The following is a 19,396-nucleotide window of genomic DNA, read 5'->3' as shown; positions in this document are numbered from 1 at the left end:
GTGCAATTGCAGTGGTTTATGCTTATGGTGACTTCACCAACTCCTTTTGTCATATTTCTGGCATATCTGTTGTCATTGTTAATGAAGGTAATGGCAAAGATAGGTGGATAAATGGAGAGTTATATGTTAGCTTAATGTGTGCAAGGGAGAGAGTGAAAAATCAGGAGAAAAGCCCATTCCTCCCTAAAAGCTGGGCTTGGGGGAGACAGAAAAGAAACAAAAAAGCTGAGATAAGAACTCAGGCTTGAGTTACTGAGGACAAAGGAGCAATCAAAGGTTATAAAGGTACAAGGAAAGAATAAGGCTAGAAAGGCATCATGGGAAGCATGTGTTGAAATAACCTGGGTAAGAAAACCAGATTAATAGAGTGATCAGGAAGTAATTTTGGTCTCACAGTTGAATTTCTTCTACAAAATATTTGTTGAAATGGGCAAGTTCGTTTATACTATCTTCTCTAATTACCTCGTATTTCAAAAGAATCTCTCTTTTTCCCTAGATGATTTTGATCTTATACTCTGCTCCTTCCTTTACCATTCTTTAAAAGGGGTAACCTGAGCCTTTTAGGATAATCAGCTGATCAGAGCAAGCCTGCTAGCTGGTTTTGTTCCTTATCCCTAAGTGATCATTTTACAGAATAGAGATCTTTAATCTTTTATCTTCGTGCTCCATGTGGCTCAGCAGCACACAGTACCTTGCTATTGGCACAGCCCTACGTTGCTCTCAAAGTTCATCATAGCCCAGAAATTAAGGGTTTCAAAGCATCAGCAAGTTGCTCGGTCTGTATATTCAACCATGACTCTTCCAGGGAAATGAGAGGACAAACTAGTCATGAAGGAAAAGCTTCTGGTGAGGGTGGTGAAGGTTGTTTTGAGACATCTTGCTTTGATGGCCTGGGAGAGGGGGTGTATCTCTGCCACTAACAGGTGCCTGGAGGAATGCCCCCAAGGTGCTGCCTAGAAAACGAGGGCAGAGGAACAACATCCTCCCCTGCTGCTGAGCCTCTGACCATTCTTCTGGCAGCTTTGCCTTTGTTCCAGGTACAGTGGATGCTGTCTGAGGCAGCGGATGCTGTTGTTATTGAGGGAGGACAGTTGCTTGCTTTTTCGCCCCACAGACAATTCCTGGCTCAGCAAAGTCTTGTCAAATTGTACAGAGAAGCTTTCAATTAATGAGCACCAGATTTCCTTGTCAGATTTTGCTGAGTGTATCCCTAAAAGTTGTATGTCTGAACATTTTGTCATTTGCTCGTTCTTCCAAGGGATACATTATCCAGTAGTGAATAATTGACAGCATCAGTTTAAAGTTACAAGGATTCTGTTGGGGAATTACCATATGCCTCATTTTTTTCCTTGTGCATTTAAGTTTTTTTAGCTTATAAATATTAAAACCATCACTCAGCATGTACTTTGGGAGTTATAAGAGCTTGTGGAACCAAATTGTGTTGTGTGCTGCTGTGAACTGTAGGTAGCTCTGCTGAAGTGGATTTCTTCACTTTGCCAGTGGGCCACACTGATTTTTCAACAGTTCATGCAGAGTGGTGCATGTGTACTCCAGATATTAACAGTTCTTTTCTTTCTGGGCTAGGCTCTTGAAAACTCTCACTAGTAGAAAGGTATTATGAGGTAGAGGAAAGAGTGGGATCAAGTCAGGAGTTGCTGTGGCAGGATAAAATAGTAGCTGCAGTAACGTGATCATGAAGCAATGGATGCTCAGCTGATGGTGGAAACCTAAGAGGCCTTATTAGTTACATGGTGATTACTAACCTTTCAGAGTTTGGGGTTTATATGTATTTGAGTTTTGTGCACACAAGAACCTTCCTTCTCATTTCTCTTATGCTCATCTTGGCTATTCCAGCCAGGTCTGGTGCTTTTCTTTCCCTCTGAAACCCCCTCTTATTTCCCTCTTCTTCATGGATGCCCCTCCTCACTTCATTTCTTCCCAAGGCTTTCTCTTCTTTTCAGATCTTTGGGGGGCTGAGGGATGTAGGAGCCATCCAGCATTGCCTGTTAAGAAGAGGGAGAAAAGGGTTTCTCCTGCACAGGGGTCAGCAGTTTGTTTTCTCCTGTCCCCCTTCTGCCATGCACTGCTCTGGCTGCTGAAACCTGTGGTGAGGGCTCAGGGCTCAGGCGGTGACGTGGGAAGCAGTAAGGAGCCAGTCTCTCACCGGGACAGTCACTGAGACTGTTAGCATAGTTTCAAAACCAGCATGCCTGCTACTTTTGCCCAGTGACTCCTCATGTACTGGCCTGCACAGGCAATGGGAACAGCAGCTTTGGAAAACCTAAAGAAAAACATTAGATTAGGGCAGAAGCCACAAACATAGGAAACTTGCTTCTAAAGCCTGCACTAGGCTTCATCTTTCACTTGGAACTTGAAAAGACATGTACACCACGAAATGCATGTGCCCAGCTCCTGGCATGGTCTGCTGGAAGGACATCCATCCTTCAGGGTTTGTTTTCCTCAGGCCTGTCATTTCTGTAGCAGCAACCGCAGATCCTGAAGTTGCACTTTCACTCATACAAAGTGCGTGCCCTTCCCTGGCGTCCACATGGCCGGGCAGCAAGTTGATGCAGTACTTTTTCCTGAAGCTCTGCCCAGATATAGTCATCTTGCTCAGTGCTGCACACCTTTTTCTCCTCAAGCTAACACCATCTCAGATCCAGAAATGGTAACAATAGCTCCAGGAGGCCTGATCTTCTCAGCGCCGTCTTGGATCCAGGCACCAATGGCAGAATTGCTCTTCTGGTGGCTATTTTCTTAGCAGGAATATTCAACTTTCTAAAGGGTAGCATGAATACAAGGGTGGTCATCGACTTCTTTGGTCTGGCTTCTGCTTTACATGTATAATGGGGAGAGGTCTACAGTAAGTAGCAGTGCGTTTGTCTCTGTCTTAGTAGACAGCAGAGGGATGACACTTACTGGCCAAAAATAGGTTCAGGTCCTACGACCAAGAAGGAAATGTGACTGAACTGGGTAAATTTTATTGTACATTTCTGTTTGCATAGCTAACAACCTTCATTCTATTTTTTGTTCTCTTTTACTGATGCAGTTGAAGAATAAATTCATGAAGAAATTGCCCCGTGATGCTGAGGCCTCCAATGTGCTTGTTGGGGAGGTAGACTTCCTGGACAGTCCTTTCATTGCCTTTGTCCGGCTGCAGCAGGCAGTTATGTTGGGTGCTCTGACTGAAGTCCCCGTACCTACCCGGTAAGAGAATTCTGCCCCTAGCAGTGCTCATGAATTGGAAACTGCATTTGCTCCTTTTAAAATAATAGCACTAGGCCAAAAGAAGACCTTATGCATTGGTTTACATCATATGACTTGCGTAATGGTCATATATTTTTTCAGGATTATTGGTTTTTAAAGTAGCAAAAACTCACTACGGCCACCTAATAGTTTTCAGGTTCGAAATTCGGTTGTAACATAAAAGCTGATATGCAGAAACACTATACAAACACATGAATTTAACAACTTAATGGTAAAGGACACTACCAATGTGAAATGTGACTACTGGATTTTTTCTACCCCTCTTGCCACACACACAATTATACATACCTCAAATTCCCTCTGCGTGCTTTTGCAGTGCATTTTTTTCTTAAAAATTCACATTAGATGAAAGGATGCAGTTCTGGCCCTGCTGGGGAGGTAAGAAAAAAGTCAGATAAACTGAGGGATAAATTCTTTCTGTGATTGTCACACCAGATGTTTCTTTGTATTTCACAATGGCTGAGAAAAAAAAATGCTGTGCAAATATTTTATTTATTGTGACTCATGTTGCAAATTAATCTGCAGTGTCACAAATACAAATATGTTGTATGATTTTATGTATTTGAATTAAATTCATACACTTGTCATATTATACACACACTAGGTAAGAACTATGAAACTGATTAGCCTGAAAAGGAAATGAAATGAACTAAGAATAGACCATGGCGGTGTTTCAGGGAGGAGGACAGAGGCTGCACTGGACAGACTGCAGGTGCTGTGCAGTATCCTGTTTCATCTCTGCACGGGTCTCTGAGGCGCCTTGTTACTTGGTGCTGCTGTGTGAATGCTGTTAATGCTGCGCACCTGGGCTCTGGTGTGCTTTTGGTATCAAGTTACAAACGATTTACTTTGCATTTTACTTGTAATTACAGAGTTCACACTGCACCTTTCGTATCACTAATGTGCAAATACATATTTTATATGACCAGTTTCAAGAGCTTTCAATACAGAGTGAAAATTCTATTTTGAATAATGTCTAGAGGGTGAGAGGCTGTATGGATTAATATCCAGTGAGAATGGGCATATTAACGCTACAGAGGTGCATCACTAGGGCCTTACTAGTACTAGCTTGAATCACAGCCATTGTATGGAATGAAAGCTAAATGGATGTTACAATCTGTACCTTATTTTAATATATAAAACAAAGGAGAAAGACGGTCAAGTTTTGCTATTTGTTTAATTGCCTTCTAGTAAAGCAGCAGCGTTTCCATCTCCTGGAATCTGTTTAAGTAGCTCCTTACAAGAACCACGTCACCATCTGTTTGCACACACTGGGTATTCTTTCAGCAGTATAGGGAAATCAAAGTGCCCTAATTTTATAAACGGTAATTCTTCGTTCCTCAGTATTACTGAGCTCTGTATGCTTCAGTATTTCAATTTCTCTGTCTAATTCACTAGCTCCTTTTTTTTACATACTTTTCAGCAGAGGTAAAATCAGGTATTGTTTGTTTTGGTAGTGGGAGCCAGGAAGTTAGATCTAGGATTGTTGAATGACCTCATTACTCAATAGCATTAATCAAGACAAGATGTCCTTCCATGCCAACATTTTTTTTTTTTTTTCCAGGAAATCATATTATCCATTTTCTGTCCTCCAAACCAAATGTTAGCCCTAATCAAAGTAGGGAAGCTCATTAGATTGCTTTTGTGAGTAAATGAAGAGGCATTTGCAATGGCTGCATCCTGTGAAATTCAATCAAGGAAATCCCATAAGGGCCCAGACTAGTTATGATGGAATGTCTCCTTGCTCAGCCCTGAGTTTCAGCCATCTTACACAGTGGGCATTTCTGTTGAAGACGTGCACTTAACAACCCACAGAGTCCGCAAGATGCTTAGCTGGAGCCTTCAGCGTTCTTCATTCCTGTCCCTCAGGGTTTCTCCTTTTACTTTGTTAAATTATCAAGTTCCTGGTAAAATTTTCAAATCCATGCCAGCAAAGTTAGGCCATACACAACCACGTGGGGTGGGGGACGGTTCTAAATAAATGTGAGCTAGTGTTTCAGTGCTCTGGGTTGCTTTAGAGAAGTGTTGTGATGCAGGTTTATCAAGTAACTGCAATGTGAACTGCATCAGTCTGTCTCCAGAAAGCAGGTTGCATTCATGTAGGGACCTCTGTAGGGTTCAACATCCAGGCTTCAGCTCTCAGCTTTGGGAATCCTGATTTGTAATACAGCGGGGAGGTTGCATTTGCATAGCCATCTAATTCAGCCTTCACAGGCTGTGAAATGCATTGCTGGAGAGGTGCTTGCACAGCCTTTCAGTTCATGTTTCTGGTGTGCTGTGTTAAGAAATTTCATCCTTTTTAGCAACTACAGGTGTACTGAATATTTCACAGGAACCAGCAAAGTGCCCTGCCCTAAAGATGTTACAGTCACAGGGCTTGTTGGATCAATGGCAGAGGGATCACGAATGCCCTCCTGAGAAAGTGAAAGCAGGCAAGAAGGGAGAAATCATTCCCAGTAATATCATTGTATCACATAGCTTTCAGAAGTGCATGAAGCCATCTTGATGCTTTACTTTTCACAGTGCTAACCTAGCAGGGTTTGCAGGGAGAGGGCAGAAACAGCAGATTATCAAGCAGCAACCATTAGCTGGACATGTATGAAATTGCCACAATCTTCTGATGTAGAAGCAAATATGACACCAAGCCCTGCAGAAGTAAAAGGCTCATGGTATCTATAGTCCCTGCCCTGGTTTGGTTTATTCATATTGACCTAGTGCTGTAGAATAAAAAAGGATTATTGTGTGTGCGTAAGGTAGATATTATTCAGTATGTAGACTTCCAGTTAAATAGGTTACTTATTTCTGCTGTTTTTTTTTTTCCTCCATGCATTCCTTGGCTTGGAATTTTCTTCTATGCTACAAAATTTTGGACACTTTATAGAAATAAATTTTCCTTTGTAGAAATAGCTTTTCCCTAGATAAATTTTATATATATGTTTGCCTGCACACTTCCTTGCTAACTATTTTAAGTATTTCCTTTACTTAAAAGTAAATTTTTACTTTAAAGAAACCAGCTAGACCTGATGAAATCTCCAGGAAAAGTTTCTATGTGGTATAATTTTATATAAGCTTGGTAATAAAAATTGGGGAACTTAATTTGGTGTAGAGAACTTCCAGCCTTTTGCTCTGTCATCTTTTCTTGCTACCACTCAGACTGAAAATTATTTATGGATTTTGGTCTTCTCCTGTCAATTTTAATTCCCCAGTGCTGTGAACTTCTTATTTCGGTGAGCATTTAGTTACTGTACTCGCCGTGTTGCTTTGGTGTGGCTGCCTCTCCTCCTGACAGTGCACCAGATGTAGCTTTTTATTTTCATAAAACAGATGTACAATTATGTGTTTAGGTCTGTTCCATTAATGTAATGATGATGGGGAAAAAAGATAAAGAATGAGCAAGGGGAAGATTTTTTGGAGATAAGCTGTACAGACTTGCTTAAGTCTAATATGTAGTGCTGGGAAATTGCTTGTGTCTACAAGTCTCAAATGAAATGAACTAACTTGCCCAAGGTCACTCAGAAAGCATGTGGCAGAACCAGGAGTCATGCTCTCCTCTCTTGCTTCCTAACTTGCGCTTTTAACTGCAAGGGCATCTCTTTTTTTTCGGTAGGCAACGATGAAGTGTGTGTCTTGTTCCTTAATTGCATCACTGAAATTGTTTTCAGGGCTGTGTCCTTTAGGAGCCATTCCAACAGAAAGACTTGCTTTTGGACATCAGAGCTCTGGCAACAAATGAATTTTGTCTGTATTCATATGTTGGACACCATGTGAGATGCCTGCAATGTTGGTACATTGCCCAGAACTTGAAGGAGCAGCTGTGTGAAAATTGAAGAAGGACCAAACACTTTACCTCCTTCTATCCTTACTGTAATTCTAAGGTGTGGTCCCTTCATTACAGAGGTCCAAGCCTTGGGTTCTGGTGGAGAAGCGGGTTATGGGGTTGTTCTTTCAGTCCTTGAGTCCATCAACATATATTGCAATCAGGAATGCTGGGTGACTTGCAGGCATCTCACATGGCATCCTACAACAGGAGGACATCAACAAAAGCATCTTCCACAAAACCTTACTGAGTTTGCTTTATGTAGGTGCCTTTAGCACTTGTGGAATTGCAGCTCTCGCTTTCTCCAGATCTGGGAAATAGACAGGGGTGAGCAGGCTGAATCTGAATCTTGTTTTACTTCTTCTTCCTTTTCTGTGCCTGTGTAAGGGACCTTGTCTCCTGTACTGGCAAGCAGCTTGTAAAAAGACCATGGTGAGGTTGACCTGGCCCTGAGGCAGTTTTCACTAAATTTCCTACCCCATATTGGCTGGCGTTTGTTAAAGTCATGGACATGACAGATTTTTAACAATGTCTCAAACAGAAAACATTAGTGCTGCACCGACTTCAGAGCCTGTCTGTGTTGTACTCATTCCTCACCTCCTAAGTGTGCTCTTCATGTGTTTTTAAGGACAATTCTAGCCAATTTTCTCACAAGCGCAGTGCTTAAGACTTTGTAGTTTCCTTCAGCAATCTGGATTGAAAGTCCACCCTGCAGTCTCTGGAGTCATCTCCTGCCAGGGTCCAGAAGGATTCTGATCAGGTGGCCCACAATGTTATGTTACTGGGCTTGTGCAGTGTTGCTGCAAAGCTTTGTTAAGGCCTTTTCAGTGTGTGGGTTGTGTGTACAGTGCAGTGGCTGGTGCCCATTTGTCTGCTTGGATAGAAGTTACTCATCTGTAAAAATTAATTTATTCTTGTTGGTTTTGATGGCATCAACCATGTGATGAAGAGGTTAATCAGACACAGTCAGTGGCCATCATCTGCTTAAGGGGGGAAAGTGTCCAAAGTGACAGGAGGAAGAGTGCTTCAGGTAAAAAAGAATAATAAATTAGAGAGTTTCTGACTCGCTCTCAGCTTGGAAGCAAAGGAGTGCTGTGAGGGTGCTGTCATACAAAGTTCAATACAATGCATCGTGGGTGAAGACTATCAGCCCTTTCTGTAAGGTGTTGCCCAGGGCATTTGGAAGAAACATTGAGTTTTATTATAACTTCAGAGAGACTGTGACCTAAGTGATGGTGAAATCTCATGTTTTCTGCATTGAAACATCCTTAGAAACGTTAAGTATCAGAAATGAACATTTGATAACTCAGCATGTGTTATCTGAAGTGCAGAGTAATTCTGTATTGGCTTCAATGTAACAGGTAGAGAATGCCACAACTCCCAGTGAGGGCTTTTTAGCGGGACAAACTCCTAAGTAAATGCTATTAAATACATGCAAGCATAATCCAGTCCACACCACTAAAGGACATTGATGTTTTTGTGTTTGTGTGTGTGTGTGTGCACATGCATATTTAGTACTTTAAAAAGTCTAGTTCTACAAGCTGAATCATTCAGGATGAAGAATTTAGAAAGTCTCACGAACGTGCTGTTTTAAAGAACATTTAGTAAATGCAGGAGCATTCAGGTACTTCTGTTGTGCATTGGAAGAGAGCCAGGTGATGTAATTATTTCACAAGATGGTTATGAAAATGTCTCATTCCTTGGAAATTCAGGAGAATGACGAGCAGCAACCTCTGAAGTTATGAACTTTTTAAAAAGTTAATGTATTTTGGATAATTTGCATCCCAGAGTTTTAGAAGTCTTGGCTGAGGAACAATTTCTCATTAATTTTGTTTTGTAACAGCCCTTGAAATGCAGGGAAAGTTCCAGGAGGTAAGAGGAGAGCAAAGGACATGACCTAGGTGTGCATGGGTTAGTCACCTCTGGGTGAACTTCATGTAAAACTCTTGAAATCCTCATGCAGAACTTGATTAGGAAGTGTTACAGTTAGTAATGCCAATGAATATGTATTTATGGATCCAGTCATACTAATTTGTCTGTTTTATAGGACTGTAGATATTTAATAGAAGATATTTGTTTGCATATAATATGTTTTATAAAACAATTGACTTAGTGCATTGTGATGTTTATATATATATATAAATTTATATATACATTATAAACACATATATAATTATAATTACAAATGTATAAATTTTAAATTATATTTATAAAACATGGTCTGAAAGCCACGTTTTTCTAGATGACGCTGTAGGTAAAAGGCCGAGGCCACACCTGGGTACATCTGATGTTTCCGTCAGTGCCAGAACCACTGAAAGGTGGTTTCATAGAATCATAGAATATTTCCTAGAGATATGTCCTGTGTCCTTTCACACCACCATGCAACAATCCCAGCTTTCCCCTACTGTCCTGCCATTTCCCAAGATTCCCATATTTGTCCGCTCATTTTTTGTTAATTCCTGAAGCCCACTGACTCAGTGCTGCTAAACTGCCAGTGGGGTAAGACAGGCCAAGTGCCAGACCAGGTTCTGAGCTATCTATGTGCTGGTCAGCCACAGGCTAGCAGAGTAGAAAAGTAAGGTCAGGCCTTGAATTTCTCTCAGTGATAGTGCCTGTTTGTGTTTCCTGCCCTTCGCAGCCACTAGCTCTCCCAACACTTGTAGAAACATGATTACATTTGGTACCTCTGGGCCTGTGTCCTATATGAAGTTGGCCACTGGGGTCAGAAAGATGGATGGACAGTGTGAACACACAACTTCATTTTCCTGAATGTTCTTGAGTAGCGATAGTTATTTCACCTGTATGTTCACACTGATAAAACTGCCAGCTCTTGGATGATTTCTCTGGGGAAGACATTGGTACATTAGAGAAGGTTTACAGAAGAATTGTTAAGTAACTAAAGAGAGGAGAAAAGCCTCAAATTACTTAGCCTAAATGACAGATGGCTCAGGGTGAATGGATCAATAGGGGAGGATATTTAAACAAATTTAATTATTAAGGGTTATTCAATCTAGCTGTAAGAGCCAACTGAAATAGACGACTGGAGTTGGAAGATAATGCTTCAACTGGAACTATTCAAACTGGAAGTAATGCAAAAGGTTTTAGATGAGATAACTTACCAAAGGTTATGATGTGTTTATTTTCCATTACTTATTGAAGGGTATGGCTGTACTTGGAAAAACGCTTAATTCAGGAAGCTTTAGAGGTGTTTTGAGCAGCTATTAGTATTTCTGTTTGAAACACAGGCTTACAGAGTTTTCTGAAAATTGCCCCAATAATTTCCAGCCTTTGCTAAATTAGGTGAAATGGAAAAGTTGGTCTCCTGCCCTGTCGTTTCTTTTGTTGCTAATTGCAAGGGTGAGTCGATGTGTGAGTGAGAGAGACTCTTATCTCAAGGTCACTAGTTAGATTTCAGCTCAGGATGCACATGTAAAATGACACCATCCAACCAGCATGACAGTCACCACTGAATTCCCACAGGCCACTGAATGGTGGCGATTGCATGAGATTGCCAACAGTAGTAACAGAGCTTTCTTAACAAGCCAATTGGCAAAGAGATGAGCATAAAGACAGATGTTTTTTCATCACATAACCATGAAGCAGTTCTTTTTCTCGAACAAATCTGAACAGGAGATTTGTAGGAAGCTTGTGTTTCTACAGTCAAGGTGTAGGTGTACAGCATTCCTGTAGGTGTTGTGTGAGTAAATAGTTGCCAGCCTGGATATTGTTGCTGTCCAGAGATGATGTAAGAAATTAGTTCCCACTATTTTGTACATCAGGTCAACCCTTCCTATGGTACCTACAACAGGAACCCCCACCTCAGAAATTAGGTTGCCTCCTTAAGAATTAAGCTGTGACTGCAAAGCTACCAGATGGGCTTACAGGTCTCTGGTAAGCATTGTATGCAGAAATTCAAGGCATAGAAGTTGGGCTTAATTATTTATAGCTAAAGCCCTATTTAGAATTAATGGTTTTCCTTCACATGTGGGTAGCTACTGTAGGTGCTGAACCATACAGTGATCTCAGCTCCAGCAGAGCACTAATAAGCAAACAGAGTGCTATCTGATAGCTCTGGGACTGAAGAGAGGAGTTCGGAGAGAGATGCAGTTTATGGTAAGCAGTGTGGACAGTTAGCAGCATCTTACCTCTGCTTTATCTATTTGCTGGCTTGAATGCTTACTTCTGTACCCGGAGCTGTGCTGCCCTGCTTCTTCTGTCCCTTGTGCAGAGAGAATGTTGGGTCAGGGTGGAGCTGTGCAGAGCAAACAATCCTTAGGTCGTCTTCTGTCCTCTCCTGGCTGTTTGGCAGCAGTTACATCGCTGCTGCTGTCACGTCAATGACAATGGAACAGCAATGGGGAGATATTTACTGCAGTTACGTATGCAACGATTGAACAGCTACAGGTAGTCGGTAACATATGAGCAAATCAGTGGAGGTGGATAGGCTTTCTGTGATGCACAGAGCATGAGGTCTGATGCACTGTGCTGGAGCTGCATCTCGTGCATAGTTCATTTGTGGGTACTGGGCATTAGACAATGTCCTTCCTTCCTCCTGTGTATTTGTTGCTGGATGTTTTTGTGTAGGGCTGCCACAGCATTTGACCAAAGTGGTCTCAAGGTTAATTTTACAGCTTTTTGGGAGGAAAATTCTGGGTAGTAATCTTGCTTGCTAGAGCAAGTGTGATTGAGATGCAGGGTGTAACTTGTACTCCAAGATAGCTGAAGTGGAACATAGTGTTACACAGAGAAAAATAAATGCACTGGATGAGAAATCTGAACAAGTCCTGTGCTCAGTGCCTCCTGTGGATGCAAAACCTGGATATTGGGGTTGCTGAACTTAATTGAACTCCATTGACTTCAAGGGAGGTGGCAACTCTTGAAACTACCATATGGTGTAAATGACATAGTAAATTCTTCCCTGTGTTTGATGGAGATTGAAATGTAGAAATTTCACATGGAGTAGCTAACATGGTTATCCTCTGGGTTCAGACAGTGTCTAGGGTGCTCTTCACTCACTAACCTCTGTGGCTGCCCAGAGCAGCTTCTGGGTCTCTCTAACAAGGGGCAAAACTTTTTTTTTTTTTTTTTTTTTTTTTAAGTGGAATTTACATGTAGGTACTGTATAAAGAGTAAGTGATACATTTTTCTATCCTAAATGGGAACAATTGGTATGTTTTGTCAGATTTCTCTTCATTCTACTGGGACCTAAGGGCAAAGCAAAATCCTACCATGAGATTGGCCGAGCCATTGCCACCCTGATGTCTGATGAGGTAGGTGCCTTTACAACTAGATCTCTGAATGTCCAACTGAACCCCATCCCCTGCTGAAATCGGTTCTCCTGGGTATCACTTCACTAGTAATAATGAAGCCTTTTCCTCCAGCATGGCCGACTGGAGCATGCCTGTGGGTGGGATGCACGTAAAGCTGAAATACCCAGATGTCACTTGCAATTCCATATGTTTACCTAACCATTTAATTTGCCTTCATGATTTTACAAAAGCATAACTATGGGAAGTTTTTGTCCATCGTGCTTATTTTCCTGCTAGCAGTCGTCCTTTTAAATAGATTTTGAATTAATTTATGGACTTGTGTTGTGGTGTGCGTCTTGTGTCATATTATACAATCACAGTAACCCACAGCTGCACTCCAGGTAATTACTGCTGAAATGTTTACACCCAGGATATATTATTCTGTGTTGCACTGTATCCCAGAGCACTTCTTAATTCATGCAGTGCTTATATATTATCCACGAGTAGCTAGCAATTATTTGTTAATCATATACCTCAATAAGATGACTGTGATTTCCATATGCATTTACAGCTTTTTTTCTTCCAGTGTCTTTTAGGCTCTGTGAATCTGTGGCTGATTTACATTGTGTTTGTTTCTTGCTATCTTCCAATCTTCTGCTTCTGTATAGTTCACTTAGCTAGTGCTCACTTGGTCCCAGCTCTTTTGTTTTCTGTCATCATGCCCTCAGTGTTCGGAGCAATGATCTAGTTTCCAAAGTTCTCTCTTACCCGACCATTGACTCTTTTGTTTTTTAAGTCTTATTGCATGTGCTGGTTCACCTTCCCTCCAAGCAGTCCAAAAGATTTATGTGAAATTCAGCATCAGTGCTCTTTTTTTCTCTCTTTTCTCATTCTCTCCTCTAATACTAATAGAAGGCCTTTCAGTAAAGCTAGGTTTTATGTCTTGTTTTTACTTTGGAGTAAATATTGTCATCATTTCTATTTCACAGATTGAAAACCAACCCCCTTTTTTTTGATAGGCTGACATAGAAGATAGCAACAAAAATTGTCTTTGTTAAAGTGTATTTTCAAAGTATAATTGACACTCCTTATTTATTGGAAAATTCTTTTTTTGAATGAAGGAAGTAGGTAATTGCTTTGGTAATACTTCTGACAAAGGTTAAAAATGCACAGTTTGCTAAAAATCAGAAATGCTAAAGAAAAGAATCTTTGTCATTGTACAACTAAAGAAAGGGCTTTCCTGAGGTTCATGCACCCGTGTCCTGATGCATTTTCAAGAGGGTTTTGAGACTTAATGAGTTGTTTTTTTTCATAGAGTAAAACTCAGTAGCTGCCTATGGAGTCTGGGCTGCAGAAGACACAAAGCTTTGCTACATGGAGTCTTTCCCTTCCTTGCAGGTGTTCCACGACATTGCCTATAAAGCCAAGGACCGACAGGACCTGATTGCTGGCATCGATGAGTTTCTGGATGAAGTCATTGTGCTCCCCCCTGGGGAATGGGATCCAGCCATTAGGATAGAGCCCCCCAAGTCTCTTCCATCTTCAGATAAAAGGTACCAGCAGGAGATGGGCAGGGTTATCTCTGTGATGAAGGACAGCACGTGTCATTTCTGAAAAGCTGACAAGAAGACAAACTGCACTGGGTTTATCAAGTAACTGCACTGTGACCTGTGTCTGTGCCTCCTTCTCTAGAAAGCACTAGAGATATTTTAAGGTCTTTCTTAAGAAAGTGGAGAAGGTTGTTCTTGCAGTTCTGTACCCTTTTGAGTAGTGGTGCAAGGACACAATGATATACATGATATAATGAGTATCCAGATACTCTGGGGGTTCTGTTAGCTCTTTCTAACGTGTTATGTTCCATTCGGGCTGCCAGCAGGCCAGCTTTCAAGTCTCCTTCATATAACACAGCTTCAGGAAAGGCTGTCTAACACTTGACTGGGAGAACTCTATCTGTATTCCATTTTGTGGAGCCATCAGGCAATGCACTGAGCCTCAACTTGGCTTGTGTTCTTGCTTAGGAAAAACATGTACTCTGGTGGAGAAAATCTGCAGATGAATGGAGACACGCCTCATGATGGAGGACATGGTGGTGGGGGCCATGGGGACTGTGAAGAATTGCAGCGAACTGGCAGGTCAGTAACACTGCTCAGCGTGATGCGGCTGGTGTGATCCATCCACAGTGACAATGTTTCCCTTTCCGAAAAATTTCATCTTTTCAACTATGCACCCCAGAATACAGTTTGAATCTACACAGGTTGAGCTGCGACCCCCCACCCCCCGGAATACATCCTGTGGTTTGAGTGCCCAATTTGAGACTGAATAGTTTTGAAATCCAGCCCTGAAAAATTACTAAGCGTCTTAAATAAGGCACTCAAAAATGAAAGAAGGTACTTACTGGCTATTTAGAGTCTGTGTGCCTGTGAAGTTACACAAAGCAGTGAGGGATGTAAACGTGGCAGGTACAGCTCCATTTTGCATTCAGGTTGCTGGAAGTGCTTTAGCCAGAAGCAGCAAAGTCATCTTTTCCAGACATTCCTGTTACAGTGCAATTGAATAGATGAAGGCTTTTATAAGATAGAAATACATAAAGTAACAGAGCCTGAGGCCTTTCTCTCTGGTTTATTGCTCTGTTTCTATGCCACATAAAAGTCCACTGGAGTAGGAATGCAGGTGGCCGTAAAACAGCACACTCAGTACTTCAGTATGAGCACTTCATACTCAATTCAGTCAATTTATTGTGGTGCTGTTGTGACCTGCGTCCCATGCTATGTTTTTTGAAGTTTCAGTAGAATATCTAAATTCTAGTGGAAAAATCTGAAAGTCTGAATTTATACAGTAGTGCATACAAGGCAGTTAATAAGTCCTTGTTCTGGGTCAGGATGTAATATGTACTTACCTGCCCCGTAGCTCTGTGTAGTGGCTGAACAGTCCTGCAGCGATGCTGGTGTGGGGTTTTCTGGTCAGTGTATAGCCCAGGAGACAGCTGAGTTGCGGTGTGTCAAATACGTGTGAGTTAGTGTTGGTGGTGAACTGTATGCAAGGGAACAAGAGGCAAAACAAAAACAATTTTCATGTTGGTAGAATCAGAGCTATATGGAGTTCATAAGACTTAAATACTGTCTTGTCTAGATTGTAAAAATAATAATAATAATAAAGTCTGGAAGTGCAGCTCTTTCGCTGTCCAAGATGATTTCACTTAGTTGCATTTTTACTCCCAGTTCTTTTTCTGGTTAATAGGTTGAAGCATTTTTTCCATTTAGCAGATTGTTTGGCTCACCCAACCATTGTGTCTGCCATGTGGAGAAATTTAGACAGGAGTTTAGACTAGAGTTAATATATTTTATTACATCAACCAATATAATTGTAAAAAAAACAGACAAGCTTCCTGAACTGCAAACTTTTGTGGTCTGTTTAAGCAGAAGTAGGACTTGTGTTTCTGAAATTTGTCTCCAGCACCATCACATGGTCAAGATACTATCTTTCTTTAAAACTTTATCTGAGTGATATCCCTGCACCATCGCCACCGTGATAAGATTATTATGTAATATGATGACCTCACTCCTTTCAGATCATCTTTCACTTTTGGCAGTGCTTCTCATTACTTATCTTAGTGACTTTCACTGTAAAACATTTTACACAAGTCTCCTCTTGCTTGTCTTTTCAGGTTCTGTGGTGGCTTAATCAAAGACATAAAGAGGAAAGCACCGTTCTTCGCCAGTGACTTCTATGATGCTTTAAATATTCAATCCCTTTCAGCCATTCTTTTCATTTACCTGGCCACAGTGACCAATGCTATCACTTTTGGAGGACTGCTTGGTGATGCTACGGAAAACATGCAGGTTAGCAGTAGCTTTCAGAAGCAACAAATCAGAAGAGCTGACCTGTCTTATTATCTACAGTCAGAACTGAATTCTGGGTGCAATTAACAGAGGTATCACGTACTTCCACTGAAAGCTGGCTTTCTTTCTCTGCTGTTGGATGGCTGTCCTTTGAAAAGCTGTATAGTTACCTTAAATGGTGTTTGAAAAATGGCCAAGCAACAGAGAATTTAGCATCCTTGCTCCTTCTATATAGAGAAGTTCTTTGGATCTACTCTCTGTGTTTTGTCTTGGTTGTACTGTTTCAGTCAAATTAAGTTTCTAAGTCTGATTCAGACTTTCCATGTCATCAGAGCATAGTGCTATATTCTCTGCATGATTCTTGCAATCTCTGGACCTTTGCCTCTGTGGTAGAAAGGAAATACTAAGAGTCATAGGAAAGCAGTGAATTAGGTGATGTGGTAGCAGAAAAAAATGCAAGTTATTTAGGAATACAAATTCTGTGATAATGGAAAAACAGATTCTGGGAAGCATATTGCATATCTGGAGACCAAATGGATCAGTGGTAAAGAAAAGTAGGGGCTTCAAGGCATGGCTCAGTTTTACATGAACTCTGAAGGAAGGGGTTCAGTTTTAGCACTGCTCTAGATCGTTTCTGTTTGACAGAGCAGAATTATGCTCTGAGACTGTACTTTAGTATTTCCTTTTTTTTTTTTTTAATGAGGAAGAAAATGTAAGAGCTTTTATTTAGATATACTCAATGCAGCCATGTTGAATGTCCTAACAATAATCAAGCTTGTACCAAGTGACTGAATTATTCATTTATGCAAATTTAATTTAAACAAACAGAGAAAAGGGTGGCATCTATCCAGATCTCTCAACTTCCCTATCATAAATTACAGGCTAGAGGAAGAGTCAGTGTCTGGTTCAGTGCCAAACATCCCTCCCCATACAAATACGGTTTTCCACTTCCAAAACTCAGCTACCCAGCAGTTGTGCAAACAGATGCATGATGCATGCCCTTGAAAAGAAATAATAGCACAAGGAAGTAGAGAATGAAAAAGCCTCCAGGATCCACCACAGATCATCACTCTTCTATCATAGACCATCGGGGAAATGTCTGCCTGCTGTGATGCTGTACATGGTACAATATTTAAAGTAGGGAGAGGAAAGGGAAATGTTACCTGATTCAAATTTAGTGCACATAATCATGTACTTGTGTCAAAGTCTTTCTTGGTCCCTTTGTATCCAGTAAATATCTACTGTCAAGTTGGAAAATATTTTTGTCACTGGAATGGACAGTATAGTTTCTTAATGCTCACAGACAAAAAACAACCCTCAAGAAATTATTATTTATTTTTTTTAAAAAAAGCACTCTGCATTTCAATAACTTGGAAATGTGTCATTCATCTTACAAATGGTAAAACCACTGCCCCATTAAGCAGTGCCAGTCCTGTTGCTTGCACTTGGTTATACTGCTCGAACAAGACACGTCTTTTGTTTTGGCTGCTGGATCAACAAAAAGGAGGAATCTACTTCTTTTTGCTCTGCAACAGGAGGAGATTATTATGTTTGGTACCTGTTTTCCAGCAGCATGGGAAACACCAAAAAATGGCCTCCATAGGGGTCCTCTTGGTGGTTTTCCCTTGCCAAGATTTACTTGATGGTGCAGCAGTGCACAGACTCATAAATGGTTTGCAACCATTATTTGCTGCTGCCTCTCTTTCCCTGGGAGAATTTCTGCTGCCAGGGTCCACATTAGAAAACTGGGAAGGAAAGTAGAGATAAAACAAGGTAGGCCTCCTGGAGAAGAGCTGGCAATCCCTGGGCCCTGGGGGGACCCCTCTGCTGTCTTCTACTTACCAGGGATTGATGCATAAAGGTTTTTTGCTTACACATCTCTTCTGCTGGGGTGAAGTTCTTCCAAGAACCTCATGAACCTTCTCAATGTGATTATATCTTGAGTACACGACCTTCCTCTGATTTATTGTGGCAGTCATCTGTTGAACATGACAGTCTCATTTCACCAAAGTATTTTTGAGACTGCGCTGTATTAGAGGGGAGACACAATGTGGGAGAAAGGTGAAAGAGAATACACAGACTGCATTTGGTTCATAGTTTTCTCTGCAGTAGATAAAACCCAGCATGAAATTCCCCACTACTCAGAGAAACAAACAAACAAACAAAAAGCAAGTCCCTAGAAAGACAAAAGCTGCAGGAATAGCCTGTTTTGAGCTTAGTGATTTATTCTCCCTGGTGAAAAGGGAAACCACTGACGCTTTGCAGTTAAAAATATCACTTTGGTAACAGGGAAGTTCTGGAGCAAATATAAACACAGCGTAGCCGTTTATGACAAAAATTCCAGGAGAAAGAAAACACAGAAGTCCTGCTGAATGTTTTGTCCCTTGCTTCTCAGATGTGTGTTCTCAGTGAGGAGGGAATTAGCCTCTCAGATATTTCTCTCCAGGCGTAGCAGCTTGCAGAGCTAAAATTGGCCTGTTCATACGTTTTGGGGCCCTGTTTAATTCAGTCTTTTTCTAAAACTTCTCTGCTGGACCCATTTCTCATAGTTGCAGAAATGTTGAAAGCTTCCGCAGACTCACAGCTATCCTATGTAAGTGATTTCAAATTGAAGTACCCCCAGGTTCTCTGAACAGTTTGCTGATGGTCCAAGGTTTAGAGAGTCTGGGCACAACTGGCTTTTCTTTGGCCATCTCAATTCAACGAGCCTTTATTCACCATCATTGTTTGAAAAGGAGTTGGGTTTCTTTGGCTGCTGTGTGACTCTGGAAAGCTTTTTCACTGCTGGTTTTCAGCAGAAGAGTAAAATCGTGTGTTCTTTATGCTCAAATGCTCCTGTACTGTCAATCTGAGTGAAATGTCCCAAGCTACCCAGTTCAAGTTGCTCCTCCAGGGAGCTGCTTGGTGGGATCAGAGTTCGGGTTCATGTCAAGTGTTCTTCAAACCATTCTGTATTTCTGCAGTGGAAAAAGTTCAGAAGCATGTTTTTCTGCAAGACATCCAATGGAGTGAGCTGCACTGAATCTTCACAGCCAAAAATGCAAGGGAGGGAAAGTAATGCAGGAGCAAGATCTGGCCCTCACAGGAGGCTCCAGTGTTGTGAAGAGACAAAGAGGGCTCTTTGTCACAGGCCATCTTCCCCAGGATGTTTTCACATTGGCAGAGCCTCATTGACTACTAGTTTACATCAGCTTCTACATCTGAGCAGCAGCCTGTAAAAATTT

At 41.3% G+C, this 19,396-nt stretch overlaps 1 protein-coding gene across 5 annotated transcripts in view; it reads left to right on the top strand.

The window, feature by feature from the left end:
• The window catches only part of SLC4A4 (solute carrier family 4 member 4), a 225,408-nt gene that overhangs the window by 157,270 nt on the left and 48,742 nt on the right, over positions 1–19,396 (top strand). For all 5 annotated transcript variants that reach the window (XM_035325885.1, XM_035325886.1, XM_035325888.1 and 2 more), the window contains 5 exons: positions 3,050–3,207; positions 12,267–12,354; positions 13,732–13,886; positions 14,352–14,465; positions 15,998–16,172. In XM_035325885.1, the coding sequence (XP_035181776.1) occupies positions 3,050–3,207; positions 12,267–12,354; positions 13,732–13,886; positions 14,352–14,465; positions 15,998–16,172 (690 nt within the window). The remainder of the gene's footprint in view (positions 1–3,049; positions 3,208–12,266; positions 12,355–13,731; positions 13,887–14,351; positions 14,466–15,997; positions 16,173–19,396) is intronic.

Source organism: Oxyura jamaicensis, chromosome 4, assembly GCF_011077185.1.
Source record: "Oxyura jamaicensis isolate SHBP4307 breed ruddy duck chromosome 4, BPBGC_Ojam_1.0, whole genome shotgun sequence".
NCBI classification, from domain to species: Eukaryota; Metazoa; Chordata; class Aves; order Anseriformes; family Anatidae; genus Oxyura; species Oxyura jamaicensis.
Note: the sequence above shows the minus strand (reverse complement) of the source record. Positions and strands in the feature narration are given on the sequence as shown.